The sequence below is a fragment of the Hippopotamus amphibius genome, chromosome 2 (assembly GCF_030028045.1).
Source record: "Hippopotamus amphibius kiboko isolate mHipAmp2 chromosome 2, mHipAmp2.hap2, whole genome shotgun sequence".
Classification (NCBI taxonomy): domain Eukaryota; kingdom Metazoa; phylum Chordata; class Mammalia; order Artiodactyla; family Hippopotamidae; genus Hippopotamus; species Hippopotamus amphibius.
Genome location: NC_080187.1, coordinates 84,871,875 through 84,891,121, shown reverse-complemented (window position 1 = coordinate 84,891,121; position 19,247 = coordinate 84,871,875). Strand labels below are relative to the sequence as shown.

Genomic DNA, 19,247 nt, shown 5'->3' with positions numbered 1-19,247 from the left:
AGCCCATACAAAACCCATTAGCCTTTAGTTCCCTGCCTTTACATGCATTCGGCCCTTCTTTCCCCACCAGTGTTCCACAAGCTGCGGGGAGGGCACCCAGACGCGAAGTGCCGTTTGCCAGAAGGTGCTGAAAACCGGTGTCTCCGCTATTGTCAATTCCTCCCTGTGCCCGCCCCTGCCGTTCTCTTCATCCATCAGGCCCTGTATGCTGGCCACCTGTGCAAGTGAGTATGTCAGAGCCCTGGGAATGGGGAGACAGCAAGAGCAGTAACTTTCCCTAAACCCGAGACCAAGGGGAGATGGTCCGGCAATAAAGCCCTCGGAGGGCATTAGGCTGGTGAGCTCAGCTGGAGATGGAAAAGGAATCTTAATTACAGGTGGCCAGGCAGAATACTCTTCTCTGCTGGAAAAACAGTTTGCAGGAGGTAGAGCAAAGTTCACTTGCTGGCATATGGAGATCTGGAAGTGGGAGTCAGCATATTACTAATGAAGTCTAATGTTACCCACTCCAGGGTTTTAACAGATTTGTTCTGTTTAATATTAATCCCTAGAGGTGTAATGCTTCTGGGGTCTCCTCCCCATGTACACGGGGGCCCTGGTCCTCTGCAGGACCCAAAAGGGAGACATTCCCCTTTTTCCTCTGCATCTTTTTATGATGCTGATTTCTTTTTCTTTCTTTTTTAAGACATTTTAATGAGAGGAACTGTCTTTCCCCTGGAATTGCCCTCCATCTAGAACCCTGCATCTCAGCTTCTTGGGGTAGGAAACCCAGCGGGGTGATAGCAGGTTGCCTCACTCCACCTCATTAGCTCTCCCATGTTTGATTGTGGCAGCAGCTTGATGGTCCACAGCTGGCAGCCAGTTCTTCCCATAAAACAGAAGGCAGTAAATGAAGGCCCTGGCCAAAGCTAACTCTGAAGCGCTCTCTTTCCCTCTTCTCTCTTTTGTCCCCCTGTCTCTTTCTTCTCTTTGCCCTCCCTGGCTCTTGTCGCTGCACCTCACTTTCCCTTTTCTCTGCTCTCTGCTTCTCTTTCTCCATCCATCTGCCTTCCCTTTCATTGCTTTCATTCCAGGGCCCGGGCGGCCATCCACAAAGCACAGCCCTCACATCGTGGCAGCAAGGAAGATATACATCCAGACCCGCCGGCAGAGGAAGCTGCACTTCGTCGTGGGGGGATTCGCCTACCTGCTCCCCAAGACCGCAGTGGTGCTGCGCTGTCCCACGCGGCGCTTCCGCAAGCCCCTCATCACCTGGGAGAAAGACGGCCAGCACCTCATCAGCTCTGCCCACGTCACCGTGGCCCCGTTTGGGTACCTAAAGATCCACCGCCTCAAGCCCTCTGATGTGGGCATCTACACCTGCTCGGCGGGACCGGCCCGGGAGCAGTTTGTGATTAAGCTCATTGGAGGAAACCGGAAGCTGGTGGGCCGGCCCTTGAGCCTGCGGAGCGAGGAGGAGGCCCTCGCGGTGAGGAAGTACAGCCCGAAGGAGGCCCTGCAGACCCACAAACACCAGAACGGCATCTTCTCCAACGGCAGCAAGGCCGAGAAGCGGGGCCTCCCTGGCGATGCTGGGAGCCGCTATGATGACCTGGTCTCTAGGTTGCTGGAGCAGGGAGGCTGGCCCGGAGAGCTGCTCGCCTCGTGGGAAGTCCAGGACTCCACTGAAAGGAACACGTCCTCAGAGGAGGACCAGAATGCCGAGCAGGCCCTTCTGCACCTGCCCTTCACCATGGTGACCGAGCAGCAGCGCCTGGATGACATCCTCCGGAACCTCTCCCAGCAACCCGAGGAGCTCCGCGACGTCTACAGCAAGCACCTGGTGGCCCAGCTGGCCCAGGAGATCTTCCGCAGCCACCTCGAGCACCAGGATGCGCTCCTCAAGCCGTCCGAGCGCAGGATTCCGCCAGTGGCCATCCCTCCTCATAAACACGTGTCAGGCTTCAGCAGCTCCCTGAGGACCTCATCCACTGGCGAGGGCGGGGGCGGCTCTCGCCGGCCACACCGCAAGCCCATCATCTTGCGCAAGATCTCAGCCGCCCAGCAGCTCTCAGCCTCCGAGGTGGTCACCCACCTGGGACAGACTGTGGCCCTGGCCAGCGGGACGCTGAGTGTGCTTCTGCACTGCGAGGCCATAGGCAACCCAAGGCCTACCATCAGCTGGGCCAGGAACGGAGAAGAGGTTCAGTTCAGTGACAGGTGAGTTTGGCAGTTATCCCGGTCTGGGAAGGGGGGCACGTGGCCACAGTGGGCGGGAGGCACCCTATTCATTCTTCCTTCAAGGTATTTCCAAAAGTAGTTCTTAGAGCACTGGGCCCCAGGGATTGCTCACAGCCTGAGTTTCAAGCCCTTTCTTGGCACTGATAGACTGTTGAAGCAAAGACGAGGTATTTACTTTCTCTGTTTGCGCTCATCTTTATAAGGTAATAGTAAGAACGCCTACCAACCCCAATCCCCATAGGATCCCAGAGATTAATGAGATACTCTCTGGATAGCTTTGAACTTTTGGCAGAAAGCTATCATTCCCGGCCAAGGCATTATTACATTACCATTTTGTGAGATGAACGGCTGAGAAGCTTGTACACCAGGATACTGTCTCCGTGTGTGTGGTCCCCCAGGGCTGGGGAGAGAGTGCGGCCAGCACCTGCTGCTGCCCGTGGGTGAGCCCGTCCTCTGTCTGGGCTGGACAAGGCTGTTGTTCCAGAAAGCTTTTATTCCCAGTCGGACCTGTGATTAATTATCCTACTCTCTCTTGGTGTCTCTGTTTTGATGTGTCTTTACTGGGATGACAGCATGTATTACTTACTAGTTTCCTTGGGCCATAGCCATTCATAATGTAAAATCAATAGTGATTGAACAAAGTAAGTCAGAAAGAGTAAAACAAATACCGTATGCTAACTCATATATATGGAATCTAAAAAAAAACAAAAAAGGTACTGATGAACCCAGTGACAGGGCAAGAATAAAGATGCAGATGTAGAGAATGGACTTGAGGACACGGGGTTGGGGCAGGGGGGAGCAATAGGGAAGCGGGGACGAAGTGAGAGAGTAGCTTTGACATATATACACCACCAAATGTAAAACAGCTCGTGGGAAGTTCCTGCATAACATAAGGAGATAAACTCGATGATGGGTGATGACTTAGAGGGCCAGGATAGGGAGGGTGGGAGGGAGTCATGGGAGGATGCAGATATGGGGATATATGTATAAATACAGCTGATTCATTTCGGTGTACCTTAAAAATTGGCACAGCATTGTAAAGCAATTATATTCCAATAAAGAGCTTAAATTAAAAAATGTGATTGAAGAGGTAATAATAATAATATTTTTAAAATAATTTTATTTATTTATTTATTATTTTTTGGGGGGTACACCAAGTTCAATCATGTTTTTATACACATATCCCCGTATTCCCTCCCTTCCTTGACTCCCCCCACCTCGAGTCCCCCCCACCCTCCCCGCCCCAGTCCTCTAAGGCATCTTCCATCCTCCAGTTGGACTCCCTTTGTTATACAACGACTTCCCACTATCTATTTTACAGAATAATAACAATATTTTTAATACTATTTATGTGCCAAGCAGCATGCCATGCTTCATACGGACATGTTCTTTAGTCTTTATAGTGGCCCTGACAACAAAGATAGCTGGCATTGACTGAGTAGTAACTATCTTCTGGGCAAGTGTAAATTCTTCCTGTGTTTTATCTCACTGAATTCTAATAGTAGCCATAGGAAGTAGAGGTAATTTTTACTCACACTTCACAGAAGGGGAAACCAAGTCTAGCAGCTTACTAAAGATCACATTTATTAGGTGGCAGAGCCAAGATATGTGACAAAAATCAGATAGGCAGGGCTTCCCTGGTGGTGCATTGGTTAAGAATCCACCTGCCAATGCAGGGGACATGGGTTCAAGCCCTTGTCCGGGAAGATTCCACATGCCACAAGCAACTAAGCCCGTGCACCACAACTACTGAGCCTGTGCTCTGGAGCCCTTGAGCCACAACTATTGAGTCCACATGCCACAACTACTGAAGCTCGCTCGCCTAAAGCCTGTGCTCCTCAATAAGAGAAGCCACTGCAATGAGCAGCCCACACACTGCAACGAAGAGTAGCCCCTGCTTACTGAAACTAGAGAAAGCCCTCGTGCAGCAATGAAGACCCAAGACAGACAATAAATAAATAAATTTATTAAAATAAAATCACGGGGGGTGAAGCGGAAGCTGAGACGAAGCAAGAGAGTAGCACAGACATATATATACTACCAACTGTAAAATAGATAGCCAGGGGGAAGTTGATGTATAACAAAGGAAGTTCAACTCGAGGATGGAAGATGCCTTAGAGGATTGGGACAGGGAGGGTGAGGGGGACTCGAGGGAGGGTGGGGGGGGAGTCGAGGGAGGGAGGGAATACGAGGATATGTGTATAAAAACAGATGATTGAACTTGGTGTACCCCCAAAAAAATAATAAATAAAATTAATTAAAAAAAATCAGATAGGCAGTCAATGGAAGAATCATAGTCCATGGCTGAGGGAGGGACCTTTAAAGTCTCTGGTTCAGAGTCCTCATTTTAACTTTTTATCTTCTCTGGATCCATGGAGCACGCTCTTTTCATTAAATCTACTTGAAATACTATTGTTCAGCTAATCCTCTTCATTGGCTTGCTAGCTTTGCATAAGGAAGGAAAGATGGCAGGATTTCTTGTGCCAGGCAGTGTGCCAGGCTTATTTATATGTTACTGTATTTGTTCTTCTGACAGTCAATCCACAAGATGGACATTATCCTCCAGTTTCTCGTAGAAAATTGAGGTTCAGCAGCTCACCCAAGGTCACACTTTGGTAAGGGCCAGACTAAGGATTCAATACCAAGTTTATTTGATCCCAAAGAGTAGAATCTGTCTGCTTTTCTGAGACTTGGTGAACAAACATGACTTTGTCCATCCTGCCCACATCTTTTGTGCTTTTGAAATGTCAATACTATTGCCTCTCAGCCTGAGCACTTACAGATCAAAAAGCTTTAATAACAATACTAAGTATTTTTTCTGTGACCCTGTGCTCAATGCTTTAAAGGTATTATCTTGGTTAATCTTCAAAAAAAAACCTTGTGGGATAAGGACTATTATTGTTACCACATCAGTAATAAAAAAGCTGTGGCACAGATGTTGGATCCACACAGAAGCACTAGAGACAAGGATTCAATGCAGACAGTATGTTCTGAGAGCCTATGATGATAACCTCTCCTCTTGTTTCTTCTTGGCCTCCCCAGCTTATACTTTCCTTGATCAGCTTAACTGCCATGATCTCTGTGGTGCTTTCCAGAAATCTTTGTAAGGAATTTGTGGGTGAGGCCAAAGTTGCAGTAAATCCCCTTGAACTCCCTGGGTCATGAAGAGGCAGCTCTGGCATTAGACCCCCAGGATGATAGGTGCTGATTGAAAGTGGTACCCTGGTGCTCAGGTAGGTGGTGCGCTGGAACTCACCTCTGTCACTGTGCCTGTCACACCTATGGTGCCCAAATCGTGCCATGCCTGCCACCAGCCAGTTAGTTTCTCAAGTGTGGATACTGTTTCATTCATATCCCCTTGGCCTGTTGCCCAGGATTGGCGTTAATTGAGATTTAAGGGAGTAGCAGTTGGCTGTGTGAGGGAAAAGATGAGAATTAACATTTCTTGACTGACTCCAGATACTGTGCCCCCATGCTAGCAACTTCCACAGCCGTCATCTCTGTTAATGTCCACTGCAAGGTATAATGTATGAGCTGATACCCCTATTTCAAAGATGAGGAAACCGAGGCTCATCATAATTAACGAAGTTGACCGATGTTAAATAGCTAGTAAAAGGCAGAATCAAGAGAGCAGATTTAAACCCAGTTCTGCCAACTCAAGCTCATGCTGTTTTGAGTGACTAAGTTCATGTTTACATGCATCTCCTATACTTCACTAGGGATACCAAGTTACCTCAAGACCCCTGCAGTTTTCTACCAGCTTCTTTTAGGGTCCCTTCCTTTGAATAGTGACTGTTTCCTCCTAAAAGCTGTACCAGGAGACAGGCCATGCGGATGGGGGAGGGGATGATTAGGACTCTGCTCTACCTGGAACTGCAGGGAGAATATTGAGGCCGTGGTTTACTCAGAGGTCCTGACGACTCCCTTGAGTGCTGGAGATTATGAAATCCAAGAGTCACAGCCTGCGTAGGTTACTGGTGACTACAGGAAAGATGTAGGGGGAGTTAGATGAGGATTGAGGGCTTCAGGCTGGTCTTGAGGAGGCCCTTAACTTTCCATGGCCTTAATCCTTTTGTTTCAAAAATGAGGGGGGTTGTAGCAGATCCTCTCTGATCTACCCCCTTCACTCATTTATAGAAGGCCACGGAAGGTGAAAACCCATATGTTGCTGGAGAATGGGGAGAGCTTTGAGCACAGTAACTTCAAAATTTGTTGTACAAGTCATTTCCAAGTGATCCGCAAAACAGGGATTCATTGACCACATGAGTTTCGGACGTGCTCACTTAAAGCTAAACAGATGTATTTACTGCTAGACTTTACTCCTATTTTTTAATATAATATTTGATTTTTTCTTTTTTTTATTATAGAAGTAATGAAGAGGCTATAAAACAATTCAAATAATACCTGAATCAATAAAGTAAAAATGCAAGTCTCCTTCATGCCCTCAATCCTATTCCCCAGAGGCTGTCAGTCTTAATGATTCGGTATACGTCCTTTTGGAATTTTTATAGATTTTATTGCATTATACATAAAACATGTACACACATAGGATTTTTGTTTTTTAATGGGATATTACTCATGTTTAGAAATTTGACTTGATTTTTATTCAACAACATGTCTAGGAGACATTTCAGAGTAGTATGTAGAGGTCTATATCACCTTTTTCAACAGCCGATTACTGTTCTTGAGTGTATTTAACTAACCCCCAAGTGAAAATTATTTTGGTCTTTCCAATTTTTAACTCCTTTAAGCATTCCAACATGTGTTGTGACTTTCCAAGTGGATGATATAGTATTCAGTGTTTTCCAAGTACTTCTATGATCAATGAACAATTTTTTGGCCTAGTAATCTCAAGGATATCAATAATTTTTGAAATACCACTTAGAAATACTACTTTTGCCTTTTAATTTTCACCTAATGGGCGACAAGAGTCTCATGGCTTTAAGATAAAGAAGTTTCAACAGAATCTTGCTTAAAAAAGAAACATAGCAGCCAGGTGCTAAAGATATGAAAAGTTGTAGGCCTAGGACAGCCTAGGTCATGAGTCACCAGGACATTGGTGAGAGCGACAGTGGGGGGTAACATTAAGAAGGAAAGGATGTGCGGGCCACAAGCAAACAGTCCTACAGTTCTTGCCACTATCAAGATGTTTTTCCAGATCTAGCCTTAATAGAGCTTTTTAATGCAAGTTAATAGCGTGCGGTAGGGAAAAATAAGAGATTTCTGTTTCTGATCCTTGACATCATAATTTTTCCATTTTACTTAGCTAGCCAGTAAGAAATATGGCTGGTGCTTAGTTTTCTATGCAGTTGTCCAGGTGCTGTTTGAGAAAATAAAATGGATACATCTGTACAGAGCACACAGGAGGCAGAGAACTGCCATTGGGACTGCTTCACTGTGGCTGTGGTGACCTCTTTTGTGTTGGGTTTCATTGCTTCTTATCATTACTGTGTCTGGTAGCAGTTCAGAAATGCTCATTTATTTTCAAACAGAGAGGTGCTGAAATGCCCAGTGTTATAGTTCAGTTAGTCTGTTTTTGCTGAGTACCCAAATCCATCTTTCTGAAAGAGTCTGCAGGCTTCAGGGGCTATTGGTCTGTAGGACTTTGCAGATGTTTTAAAGTGTATTCTAAATAGCCTGAGCCAGTAGGATAGGTCAAGGTAGAAAGAAAGTGACTGAAGTCTGTTACTTCTTGGCTTTTAAATATGCCAAAGCTTGATTTGAAAGAAATTGGTTTTCAGAAAGAATCACTAACAATTCAGATATTACCACATCTCATCAGATATATAACTTACTAGTTAAAATTGAATTCACATCATTCTTAGAAGCACCTGTCAACTACTTAAGCAATCACTCATAGGATGTCCCTTGGTGTATTACAACAGACTGGTTCTTCCTAATCCCTACTTCTTCCTTTATTTTACAAACTTTCCCATGCTTACTGTGAGCCAGACCCTGTGTTAGATGTGAGGGATGGAGGGAAAGGAGACTCATTCCCTGTCATTGCACCTCAAAGTCTAGTTTGGAACCCAGAGAAGTAAATGTAGTGTTTAAATGCTAAGAGAGTGGTATGCATATTTATTCATTGCATAAATATTTATTAATCTATATCATAGGCCAGATACACACCTACTTGCTAGGAATATTGTGGTAAATGAAACAGAAGTCCATATTCTCCTGCACTTTATGTGCATTTAGGGATCTGCTCAACTGGCACACATTAGAAAGATCTTTCCTGCTCATGCCATCTGAAAGAGCACCCTGTATTATTCTGTAACCTTCATTTCAGTTATTGTCTTGTTCACCTCTGTTTGTTTGTTCTTTAGTTCTTCTAGGTCTTTGTTAAACTTTTCTTGTATCTTCTCAGTCCATGCCTCCGTTCCTTCTCCGAGATTTTGGATCATCTTTACTATCATTGTTCTGAATTCTTTTTCAGGTAGTTGCTGTCTCCTCTTCATTTAGTTTTTGTAGGCTTTATCCTGCTCTGTTTAACTCTGTTTCATTTACAGAATTTTATCGTCATCTGCCATATTATATATTTACGTGCTAATTGCCTGTCCATAAGGGTAGACTCTTTACTGCTGTGTCCCCAGTGCTGGAAAGAGTACCTGGCACCAAACTGACACTAAATAAACAGTGAATGAACTAATGAGTGAGTGTGGAGCAAGACAGTAAACACAGAAAAGGACACTAGAAAAATATCAGATGGTGATGAATGCCAGGCAGAAAACTAAAACTGGGCTTTGATAAGGAACGATCTGCTGACCACATTAGATGGGTACTCTGGGGAGGTGACCTAGAAGCCAAGAGTGGAATGATGACCAGTGTCCACCAATATGCCATCAGAGGGAAGAGACTTCCCAGGCAAGGGAAAAGCAGTGCAAAACCCCCAAAGTGAAAACAAGTTTACTGTGTTGAAAGAACCCAAAAGAAGTTCGTTTGGCTGGAGCATGGCAGGCTGAAGGTAGAGGTGATATAGGATGAGGACGTGGGGGCAAACAGAGGCTGGGATGAGGAGCTGAGGTTTTAGTCTGAGCACTACAGGGAGATCTTGACGGATATTAATCAGGAAAGTAAATGATGTCATTTCCAATTTTATAGACTCACACAGGCTACTCTGCGGTGAGTGGATTATAGAGGAGCATGAGTATATGTTGGGGGCTAGTAAGGGGCTGTTTGCAATCGTCCCTTCAGCTCCCCAAGTCTCTGTTGGGTATTAGGTACAGCAATGGGTGCCAGATAGTGAGATCAGAAGTGAGGAAGTGTCTCTGCTCTCCAGAAACTAAGATACACTGAAGATTTAGTAGAGGGCACAATAACTTGAGCCTCAAGCTTTTTTAAACTCCAGTGGTCACAATACTTCTCTTAAAACTTCTAAACTTTGAAAAGCGGATAGAGGAGGGGTTCCCAAATTCAGTGTGCATAATAATTACCAGGAACTTGTTAGAAATGGAAATACCCAAGTCCCACCCTACCCCAGAAACTCTACAGTAGGCCCCCATCATTGCATTTCTTTGCACTAAATTCAGACTTAACTCTATTTTTTTGTTGTTGTTGATTTCTTAATTTTTATTTTATATTGGAGTATGGTTGATTAACAATGTTATGTTAGTTTCAGGTGTACAGCAAAATGACTTAGTTATACATATACATATATCTGTTCTTTTTTAAGTTCTTTTCCCATTTAGGTTATCACAGAGTGTTAAGCAGAGTTCCCTGTGCCCTACAGTAGGTCCTTGTTGATTATCTATTTTAAATATAGTAGTGTGTATATGTCAATCCCAAACTCCCAATCTATTTCTTCCCTCCTCCCTTTGCTCCTGCTAACTATACATTCATTCGCTAAGCCTGTGAGTTCGTTTCTGTTTTGTAAATAAGTTCATTTGTATTATTTTTTTTTAGAATCCACATATAAGCAATATTATATGATATTTGTCTTTCTCTATATGACTTACTTAGTATGATAATCTCCAGGTCCATCCATGTTGCTGCAAATGGCATTATTTCATTCTTTTTAATGGCTGAGTAATATTCCATTGTATATATGCATCACATCTTTTTGTCATTTGCCTTTTGACAAGCACTACAGGTGGTTCTGAGGTCAGTGGTTCCAGGACCACCTTTGAGAAGACATGAGAGAGAGAAATGGAGGAAGGTGAACCTCAGAGTTGAATTAGGCACTTGCTATTCATTCTGTTAAAAGATGTGGTGGAGACAGACAGAACTCCATGCCTGAATTTGACACTTTGGAATTCCAAGGGCTCTCCCATCCCCCACCTCCCTGCCAGACTCCCACCAACCCACACACATACATGGGTGCTAGATTTAGTCCACCCTGAGCCTGGGATTTGAGAGCGACCACAAAGTGCCTGTGTGTGGAGGGAGCAGACATAGTGGAAGCTAACAGACTCCAAATCTGCCAATTTTCTAGAAAAATTCTGGGTGGCTAGAGGTTAAGATAACTTAAGCGTGGCCACCTGGTTCAGCCCGAGAACAAAGAAGCAGGACTGGACTTTGCAGCACAGCCATCAGGGGTGAGTCAGAAAGTGCTTTTCACAGGGCTGTGTGCTAGTTAATTGAGAAAACAAGAGCACCCTGCCTCCTTTTCCTTTGCTTTCATTGCTGAGTCAGTGTAGCTCCTGTGGATCTGTAACTGACTGGTTCCCCCAAATTGCTGCCCTGCAAAATCCGCCAGAAGACACGTATTCTAGCCTCACTCCATGGGCCTAGTGCATTACTGGTACCTGAGTGGTTTGAAAACATTATGGCCCTCAAGCAGCCACTTTATAACCTAGAAATAGTTCACGTGTAGAAGGCTACCTTAGGTTCCCCACCCCCCAAGGTTGTTAATTACGAGGTTTTTAAATCCTGCCTAATATTTCTGCTCAGATCATTATAGAGTTGGCTTCTATTTGCCCACCTCACATTGCATGTAACACATGCTATACACGCCTCTTGGGTCAAGGCCTCTCCCCCGCAAAAAACTTATTTCTTGTTTGTTCAAAAAGAAGAGAGTTGTCTTTCAAAACATGCCTTATCTAATCTGAGCTCTCAGCAACGTTCTACACAGGCCGAGCCCTTCTTCCTAAAAACACTTTCTTACTGCTTTAGAAACCACATGCACTTGGCTTGCTTCCTACTTCTCTGGTTACTCTTTCTCAGCGTCTTTGCGGATTCCTCGTCCTCTGCCCGCCTCTTAGCTACCCAGTTCGTAGCCTCACTCTGTATACACTAGGACCCTGTGGCTCCAGGTCTCCTCTGAATGCTGATGATCCTTCTGTATCTAGCACAGAGCACATCTCTCTTCTGACTCAGATGTAAAACTGTCTACTTGGCATCCTAACCCAGGTGCCCCACGGAAAGGTCAACTCAACATCTCTAAAGCTAAACTCCTGAATCCTTATCTCAGTAAAGAACACCCCCATCCATCCAGCTCTCCAAGCCAAAATATAGGCATACCTTGAGATATTGTGGGTTCAGTTCCAGATCACTGTAATAAAGTAGATATCACAATAAAGCGAGTCAATTTTCTCTGGTTTCCCTGTATATATGAAAGTTATGTTTACTCTATACTGTCAGCTATTAAGTGTGCAAAAGCATTATGTCTTAAAAACCGGTCTGTATACCTTAATCTAAAAATACTTTATTGCTAACCTGCTAACCATCATCTGAGCAGATCGCAATAGTAACATCAAAGATCTCTGATCACAGATTGCCATGACAAATATTAACATAATAATGATAAAAAAAAGTTTGAAATATTGCAAAAATTACCAAAATGTGACCCAGACACAGGAAGTGAGCAAATACTATTGGAAAAATGGCACCAGTAGACTTGCTCCACGTGTGGTTGCCACAAACCTTCAATTTGTAAAAAATGTAGTACAGTATCTGCAAAGCACAATAGAATGAGGTCTGCCTGTATTTCTAGACTGTTCTAGCTCCTCAGTGGCTCTTTCACCTCTCCACTGTTCTCCGTTCTCACTGCCTGTACTTGGTTTCCCTTCGTCAGCTCTAGATGATTGCCGTAGCCTCCTAATTCTATATTTGCCTTCTCGAGATCAGGGGCTGGCAAATTACAGCCAGTGGCTTTAAATTTTTTTTAAGGCTATTAAGAATGAGTTTTAAAGGAGGCATTGAAATTGGGCCCAGAGCTATTTGATTAACTTGCTCAAGGTCTCGCACTTAATAAGTGGTGGAGCTGGGATTTGAACCCAGGTTATTTAAAGGGTTATTAAAGGAATGGCTTTTGCATTTTTGAAGGGTTATTAAAAACAAAAAGTAGAATATACAACAAAGACTATAGGTGGCCCTGAAAGCCTAAAATATTTACTATATGTCCCTTTACAGAAGAAGTGTACTGACTTCTGCCCTAGATCATTTGACATACTACTGCCAGAGCATCTTTCTAGCAAAGTTGTCCATGCTGCTCCCAGGCTTAAAATTCTTTTCATGGTCTGCCAGCACTTGAGGATAAGTTCCAAATGCCCTAGCATGATCTACAATGCCTTTTATCATCTGACATTTGTCTGCCTCTCTTGCTTCATCTCTTACCAGACCCCTCACTTCACCCCCACTGAGCTCAGCCCTTCTGCGGTACCCAATTAACTTGCTGTTTACGAATTTGCCTGGGAACTTCCAATCCACTTTGTCTGCCTAATCCTATCCTTCCTGACAGGAAACCTACCCCCCCCCCACCCCGCCAAGGCTGGGTCAGATGACCCCCTCCACAACCCACATGGTACTCTGTGCGTAATACTCTACGTCAGCCCCACCACTGTGTGTTAGAATTAGTTATTTGTTTTTCTGTATTACCTTCTGGATTATGTTACTCTTCTTAAAAGGCAAATGTTTAAGAATGTATCTTATTTTCTCAACAATTCCAAGAGCATAATAGATACTAGACAGATGATAAATTGATGGAAGGGGGGGGGGTGAGGAGTAAGTCTGCATGGTTTTACATAATCTGGACCTCTGGTCTCTCATGTGCAATTATGGCAGAGTTCCAGAGGGGTACCCACTCCCAACTTAACATTTCTACCTTACCTACATGTTCTCCCCTTGGGAAGTTTCAGGAACACCGAAGTTCTGTGGCACACGACTGTACAATTTGCAAGCACTGCTATAGAGTGAATAAGTGTGGAGAGTACATATCTTATGGTATCCTGTCTCCCATCCCATCCAGGCCAGTGGGTAAATCCTCCTCCTCATCACCATCATCGCTAACATTTATTGAGCACTTGCTATGAGCTACATGCTGTTCTAAGTGTTTTACAGATGTCTGTTTATTCTTACAATAACCCTTCGAGGTTACTATCTCAGTTTTACAAATGCTTACAAATTGAAGCACAGAGATGTTAGATTCAGTCTAACTCCAGTGACCCTGTTTCTTCATATTGATTTTAACCTTAGTTGAATACATGGGCTAGCCATTGTTTTAGAAAGAAGCCATTGGGGTAAGCTAGACCTAGCGTAAATTAACATTCTATCTTCTAGCCAGCTGGCTTCCAGTGTGTGAGGCTTTTGTTTTTATTGTGGCACATCTCTTTCGGGGAGAGCCTTTTCTTCTCTTGGTCACTCTACCTTTACATATACACACGTAGATGTAAATGTGCACAGTGCTCGGCACATAATAGGCACTCAGTAAACATTATAATTGTTCCAAAGCTGAACTGTTTCTTGCTTTTGGGTCACTCGCTCTGATAAATACTGCATACTTCCTGGGCCCTTCTACCCTTCACCACATTTTGAGTTGAGATACAGACAAAAGCTGAATTTGCATTTGGAGAGGGGGCAACCCTAGCTGAAGAATCTCGTAAATAATCCTTCCACACATCTAATAACAGGAGGCTCGTATCATTATGGACAAATATATGTTCAGTATTCCTACATCTGAATCCAACTCCGGAAACAATACCTATAACACTGCTAACTTCTTTACAGAAAAAAAAAAGTCAGATTCTCCAAAATTGCCACAGGGAGCTGGATTACCCAATTGGGAAGGAAGCTGTATGAAGAGTCGTCCTTTCCTCTGAGAAAGATCTAAATACTGCTGATAGCCCCACACTGGCAGGGAAGTCCCTGCTTGCTATTCAACACCTTTGGTCCAAGAGTGAGCTAATGGTCACATACTCCTCACAGTGCAGCTGACAGAAGTCTTAAAGCATTTAGACAAGACTTTCCTAAAGGTTATGGTACTTTTCAAAGGAATGCAGATGAACATAAAGAAGCATAGGAAACTAGATACTTGAAAGAAAATACTGATTCCTTCTTAGGGATGGAGAAGCGGCTCGCAGGTGCCATTCCATCTATATGGAACCCTGGGGAACAGGCTGATGCCAACAGGTTTCTGCCTTTTAAACCCTAAGCCAGTCCCTGCTTGCTTTCTGTTGTGGGTCTGGGTGCACCCACCTCACTCCCCCAACCCCCGTGGTCAGGAGAAGCAACTTGACAGTATATCTCTTGACCCTGAGGACAACTCACAGTGGTAGAGGACAGGAAGGCTAGAAACACAGCATCTTAGTTCTGCCACTTAGTATCCACATAAGTCCACTTGAACCTCTCTGGATCTTGGTTTTCTCATTAGTTAAAATGATCATAGGGCTTCCTAGGTGGCGCAGTGGTTAAGAATCCGCCTGCCAATGCAGAGGTCACGGGTTCGATCCCAGTTCCAGGAAGATCCCACATGCCGCGGAGCAACTAAGCCCGTGTGCCAAAAAAAAAAAAAAATGATCATACCCATCCTGCAGAAAAGTGAAGGAGTAAAGAACAGAAATTACCTGTAAAGTGCCTGGCACCCAGCGGATACACATTTGACAGTATAATCATTGTCACTTAGAGATGAGACTGGTGTACCACACCATCTTCCAGGACATCACAAAATCAGGAGATTTACTCTCATTTTGAGGAACCCCTGGGCAGTTGTTCAAAGAATAGCACTAGAAAGGTGTCTAGGAAAACACAGTGTGATGGAGAATTATCAGCCTAAATCCAGACAACAGGAGAGGATGCTTATACTCTACTGACATTTTTTTGCTGACATTTTGGACCTGGTAGGACAGAGAAATCTGTATGCTCTAAATGTTTATACTTCCCAGAAAGCTCTGGACAATGTTCCAAAGTGGTGTTGAATAGGAGATGAATTAAGGAGTATTTGGAAGGCTTTAGCTTGGGCAACATAGAGTATCCACAGATGGAAACTTCTTAGAATGGAAGAGGGAATCAGATGGAAAATGCCTCCAGGGTCAATTTCAGAACCACAGTTGTGAATAATGCTATATGTGAAAGTCATAAGCACATGAAATGCAGTTTCCAAGTTTGTAGATAATATAAAAACTGGAGGCTGGGCAGATAGGGAGGGAAGAAAGCAGTTTCAATTTGGTTTGGCTCATTTCCTTTGTAGAACTAAAGGAAATGGGGATGACAAATGTTTTTCCCAGTTGAAAAGTGTAAGAATAGCAAGTCAGAGAAAAAGGAGCCATCCCAGTAAATGCATAAGCTTGGCCCAAAAAAAAAAAAGTATAGAAGATCAATGCAAGGTCACAGAAATGACCAGCATGAATCAGACAACAGAGAACATTAGAGGACATGAGACAATCAGTGACAACCAGCCACTGTCTCTTCTCTGAAAAGCTAGAGGGTCTCAAAAGATCCCCCTAGCAGTTAATTTATTCTTCCTAGAAACGTGGTCCTAGCAAATAGCAGGTCTGAAAAAGTGGTTAACATTTTTGTACAAATGAGGAAGACACTGAAACAAACCAGAAGTGAAAGTGCTTGCATGTTCTAGGTCAGAGTCAGCAAACTTTTCTTGCAAAGGGCTGGATAGTAAACATTTTAGCTTTGCAGGCAATCCCATCTCTGTCTCAACCACTCAGTTCTGCCAATGTAGCATAAAACCAGCCATAGAACATTCTTAATCCGCTGTGGCCGTGTGCCCTTTATTTACAAAAGCAGGTGGCAGCTGACTGGAGTTTGATGATCTCTAGTCAAGGTAAACAGGAAATCCAGTCAGCATCATTTCACGCAGAGGTCTGTAGTTTGAAATGAATTACCCAGCAGGCAGATAGAACTGCTCAAATTAGCACATTGAAGACTTTATGAATTTCTGAAGTGAAGGAAGCTGACAGGTTTGGCAGAAAATATTAAGACAGGGTTAAGAATGTGTGGTTAGGTGACCTTTTCCATTCCAAAAATATTTTCTATACTTCCACCTGGAGCAGTCATGGAGCTTCTGGCATTAAATAACTTTTAGTTGGCAATTAAATTAAAAACAGCCAAGGTTAAAAAAAAAGGTTGCCCTCGCCAAATGGTGATACGAAACTCTTCATGAACCTCAAATCTGTTCCCCAAAATATCTGTAGAAAACAAAAGTCTACCTTGCAAGTCTCTGGGCTACTATAATTTTTGGTTTCAGAAAAAAATTCTTGCAGAGGACGCCCTCTCACAGCATTCTTTCTGTCCTCCAGCTTTGAGCTACTTAAAATCTAGAATATTCTTGTTAGCGACTGTCCATTTCCCTGAGTAACGACAAACCTTGGCACAAGTTATCCCCCACCAAAAATGAGGCCAAACCACATGCCTTTCAGCTATTTAAAATCCAGAATATTCTTGTGAGTGACTGTCCATTTCCCTGAGTAACTACAAACCTTGGCACAACTTACCCCAACCAAAAATAAAGCCAAACCACATACCTTCCTATTAGGCCCCAGTGGATGCTTGAATAGAGTCAGTTTTTTAAAGGTCAAAGGTCATTCCCCATTCCTGATTCCCTGCACCAGCTGAGCAAGTTACTTCTCTGAGCTTTTGCGTCTTCCCTAAAATGCGATAATAGTATCAATCTAGTAAGATAGTAAGAATAAAATTGTATAAATCTTATACACTTATCTACTAAATAGCTGTTCCCACTTTCCCTTTGTGGTAGATATGATTATCCTAATCTTAGGAATCCCTAAGCAGGAAAAAAAAAAAAAAACCTCTGCATTTCAGGGTAAGGAAAAGATCTCAACATCTCCTCCTAGGAGTTGCGAGCTGATGTTCTTTGCACAGTACCCTTTAAATTATTTGCGTCTAAGCCCACTTTTTTCCAATTCTTATTCTTTCACTCTTTTTTTTTTTTTTTTTGCAGTTGCAGAATTCTGGCTTTTTTTTATTGTGTTCTAAGATTTCAGTATTTGGTTAATAGCATTAAAACAGTTATGGAAATAACTAGTTGTCCTTATCCTGAGATTCAGTCAAGAATAGAATTGAGACAGTTACTAACCCAGTGTGCCATGTGGCCTCAGTCCTCTGTGCCTCTTTCCCATCCTCAGGGCTGCCACCAAGATAAACACACCTGTGGCCCACGCCTTGCTCTCTCACATAGCAAACTCCTTAGCCCCTCCCCGTGGTCCTGATTTATGCGTTTTTTTCCTTGAAAACCCTTTGTTTCTCAGGCATTTACCCATGGCAAAGCAGCTCCTCACAACGTCTAAAATACATAGGTTCAGACATGAAGAGTGAATGATGACGACTATGGTGATATCAATAACAACAAAGGAATAATAATAACCTGCACTGCCATAGTATTTACCACATGTCAAGTACTTTTCTATGTTCTTGAAACACCCGAACTCATGTAGAATATTCATAACAACCCTAGGTTGGTGCAGTAATTCTCCTTACTCTATAGATGAGAAAGCTGTGTCACTGAGAAGTAAATTACTTGCCCAAGGTTACAAAGCTACTAAGTGGTATAGCTGGGTTTGGTACCCAGTTACTGTGACTCTGGAGTCTGTGCTCTTATCCACTGTGCTACATTGTCAAAATGAACATTTTCAGCTCCATTGCTTTAAAGGTCACTAAACAAGAGTTTATTCAGCATGTCAGCACTATACTGAATACTGAAGAGGGAACTGTAAGAGAAAAAGGAGTCCCAGCCCTTGAAGTATTTGTTTACAATCTAACTGAAGGAATGAGATGTAGAATGGAAAGGGCTTTGTAGTACAACTTAAAACAACTCTGGAAGATCAGGAAAGGAAGGAATTCCTGTGGACTGTGGTAACACCCAAGGTTGAACTTGAACTCATTCTTAAGGGATGGGCAGAATTTGGAAGGATCGACAGGAGGATGAAGAGCATCATCCCTGCCCCAAACTAATGACGAGGAGAGTCAAAGGGGCCATCTTGAATGGAAAGACAAGTTTGTGTTGGGATATGGGACAGGTAAGTTTGAAAGGAGAGGAAGGCACAGTTCTAAAGAGAAAGGATGTTTCTATGATTTCCAGGTCCTAGTCCTGTGTTGAGACCTAAAATGGGTTTAAGAATGATTTGTTAGGGTGAGAGACCTGAGATGGCCCATGTAGCAGATAGGCATTTTTGTGTCCAGAGCTTGAAATTGTCCTGACAATTGGAAATTCCAAGGAGGAATTTCAAGATGGTAATGTAGGTTACCCTGACCAGTACCATTAAAAATTACTAATTTATTAGATGTACCTGATGCTTAAGCTGATGTCTTTTTACATAGAACACAGTAAGCAACTGTTTCTTAGAAATAGTTCCTTAGAGACAGTAAGCTCACTCCTTTATTTGATCCTCACAAGAACTCTCTGAGGTGTTATCCTCAATTTGCAGGAGTAGCTTAGAGGCTCACATAGCTGAAAGTCTTGTGCAAAGTCATGGACCACCACATGAGTCTGTGTCTCTTGACGGAAGTTGGGAAGCCTTCCCCTCTACTGCAGTTTCACGTGGTTGGTTGCGGACATAACTTTGAGAGGTGGGCCTGTACAGACAGTGGTGTCACTGTTGAGCCAAGGATTTAGAAGGCATCATGATACCGCCCCATGCACAGAATTGCTAGCCCTTTCCTCTAGACACCCAGAGAGGCCTCCTTCTCAAAGGAGAGTTCCTTCTGACTGCATTGTATATGAAGAAGAGAGAGCACCACCACAAGGAGCTTGTGCTCAGTAGGAGTGGCCCACGAGCACTTTGTCTGTATCCTACTCACTTGGACAACAAGGGCTTTACTTGTGTAGCTGAAACAATTATTTGTAC

General features: G+C 43.5%; 1 protein-coding gene across 9 annotated transcripts in view; it reads left to right on the top strand.

Annotated features, from left to right (window-relative positions):
* Positions 1-19,247, top strand: part of ADAMTSL1 (ADAMTS like 1) — a 953,154-nt gene that overhangs the window by 819,816 nt on the left and 114,091 nt on the right. For all 9 annotated transcript variants that reach the window (XR_009051238.1, XR_009051237.1, XM_057720944.1 and 6 more), the window contains 2 exons: positions 71-224; positions 1,074-2,199. Coding sequence is in view for 7 of the 9 variants with exons in the window: in XM_057720944.1 (XP_057576927.1) it covers positions 71-224; positions 1,074-2,199 (1,280 nt within the window). In the remaining 2 variants the exon portion in view is untranslated. The remainder of the gene's footprint in view (positions 1-70; positions 225-1,073; positions 2,200-19,247) is intronic.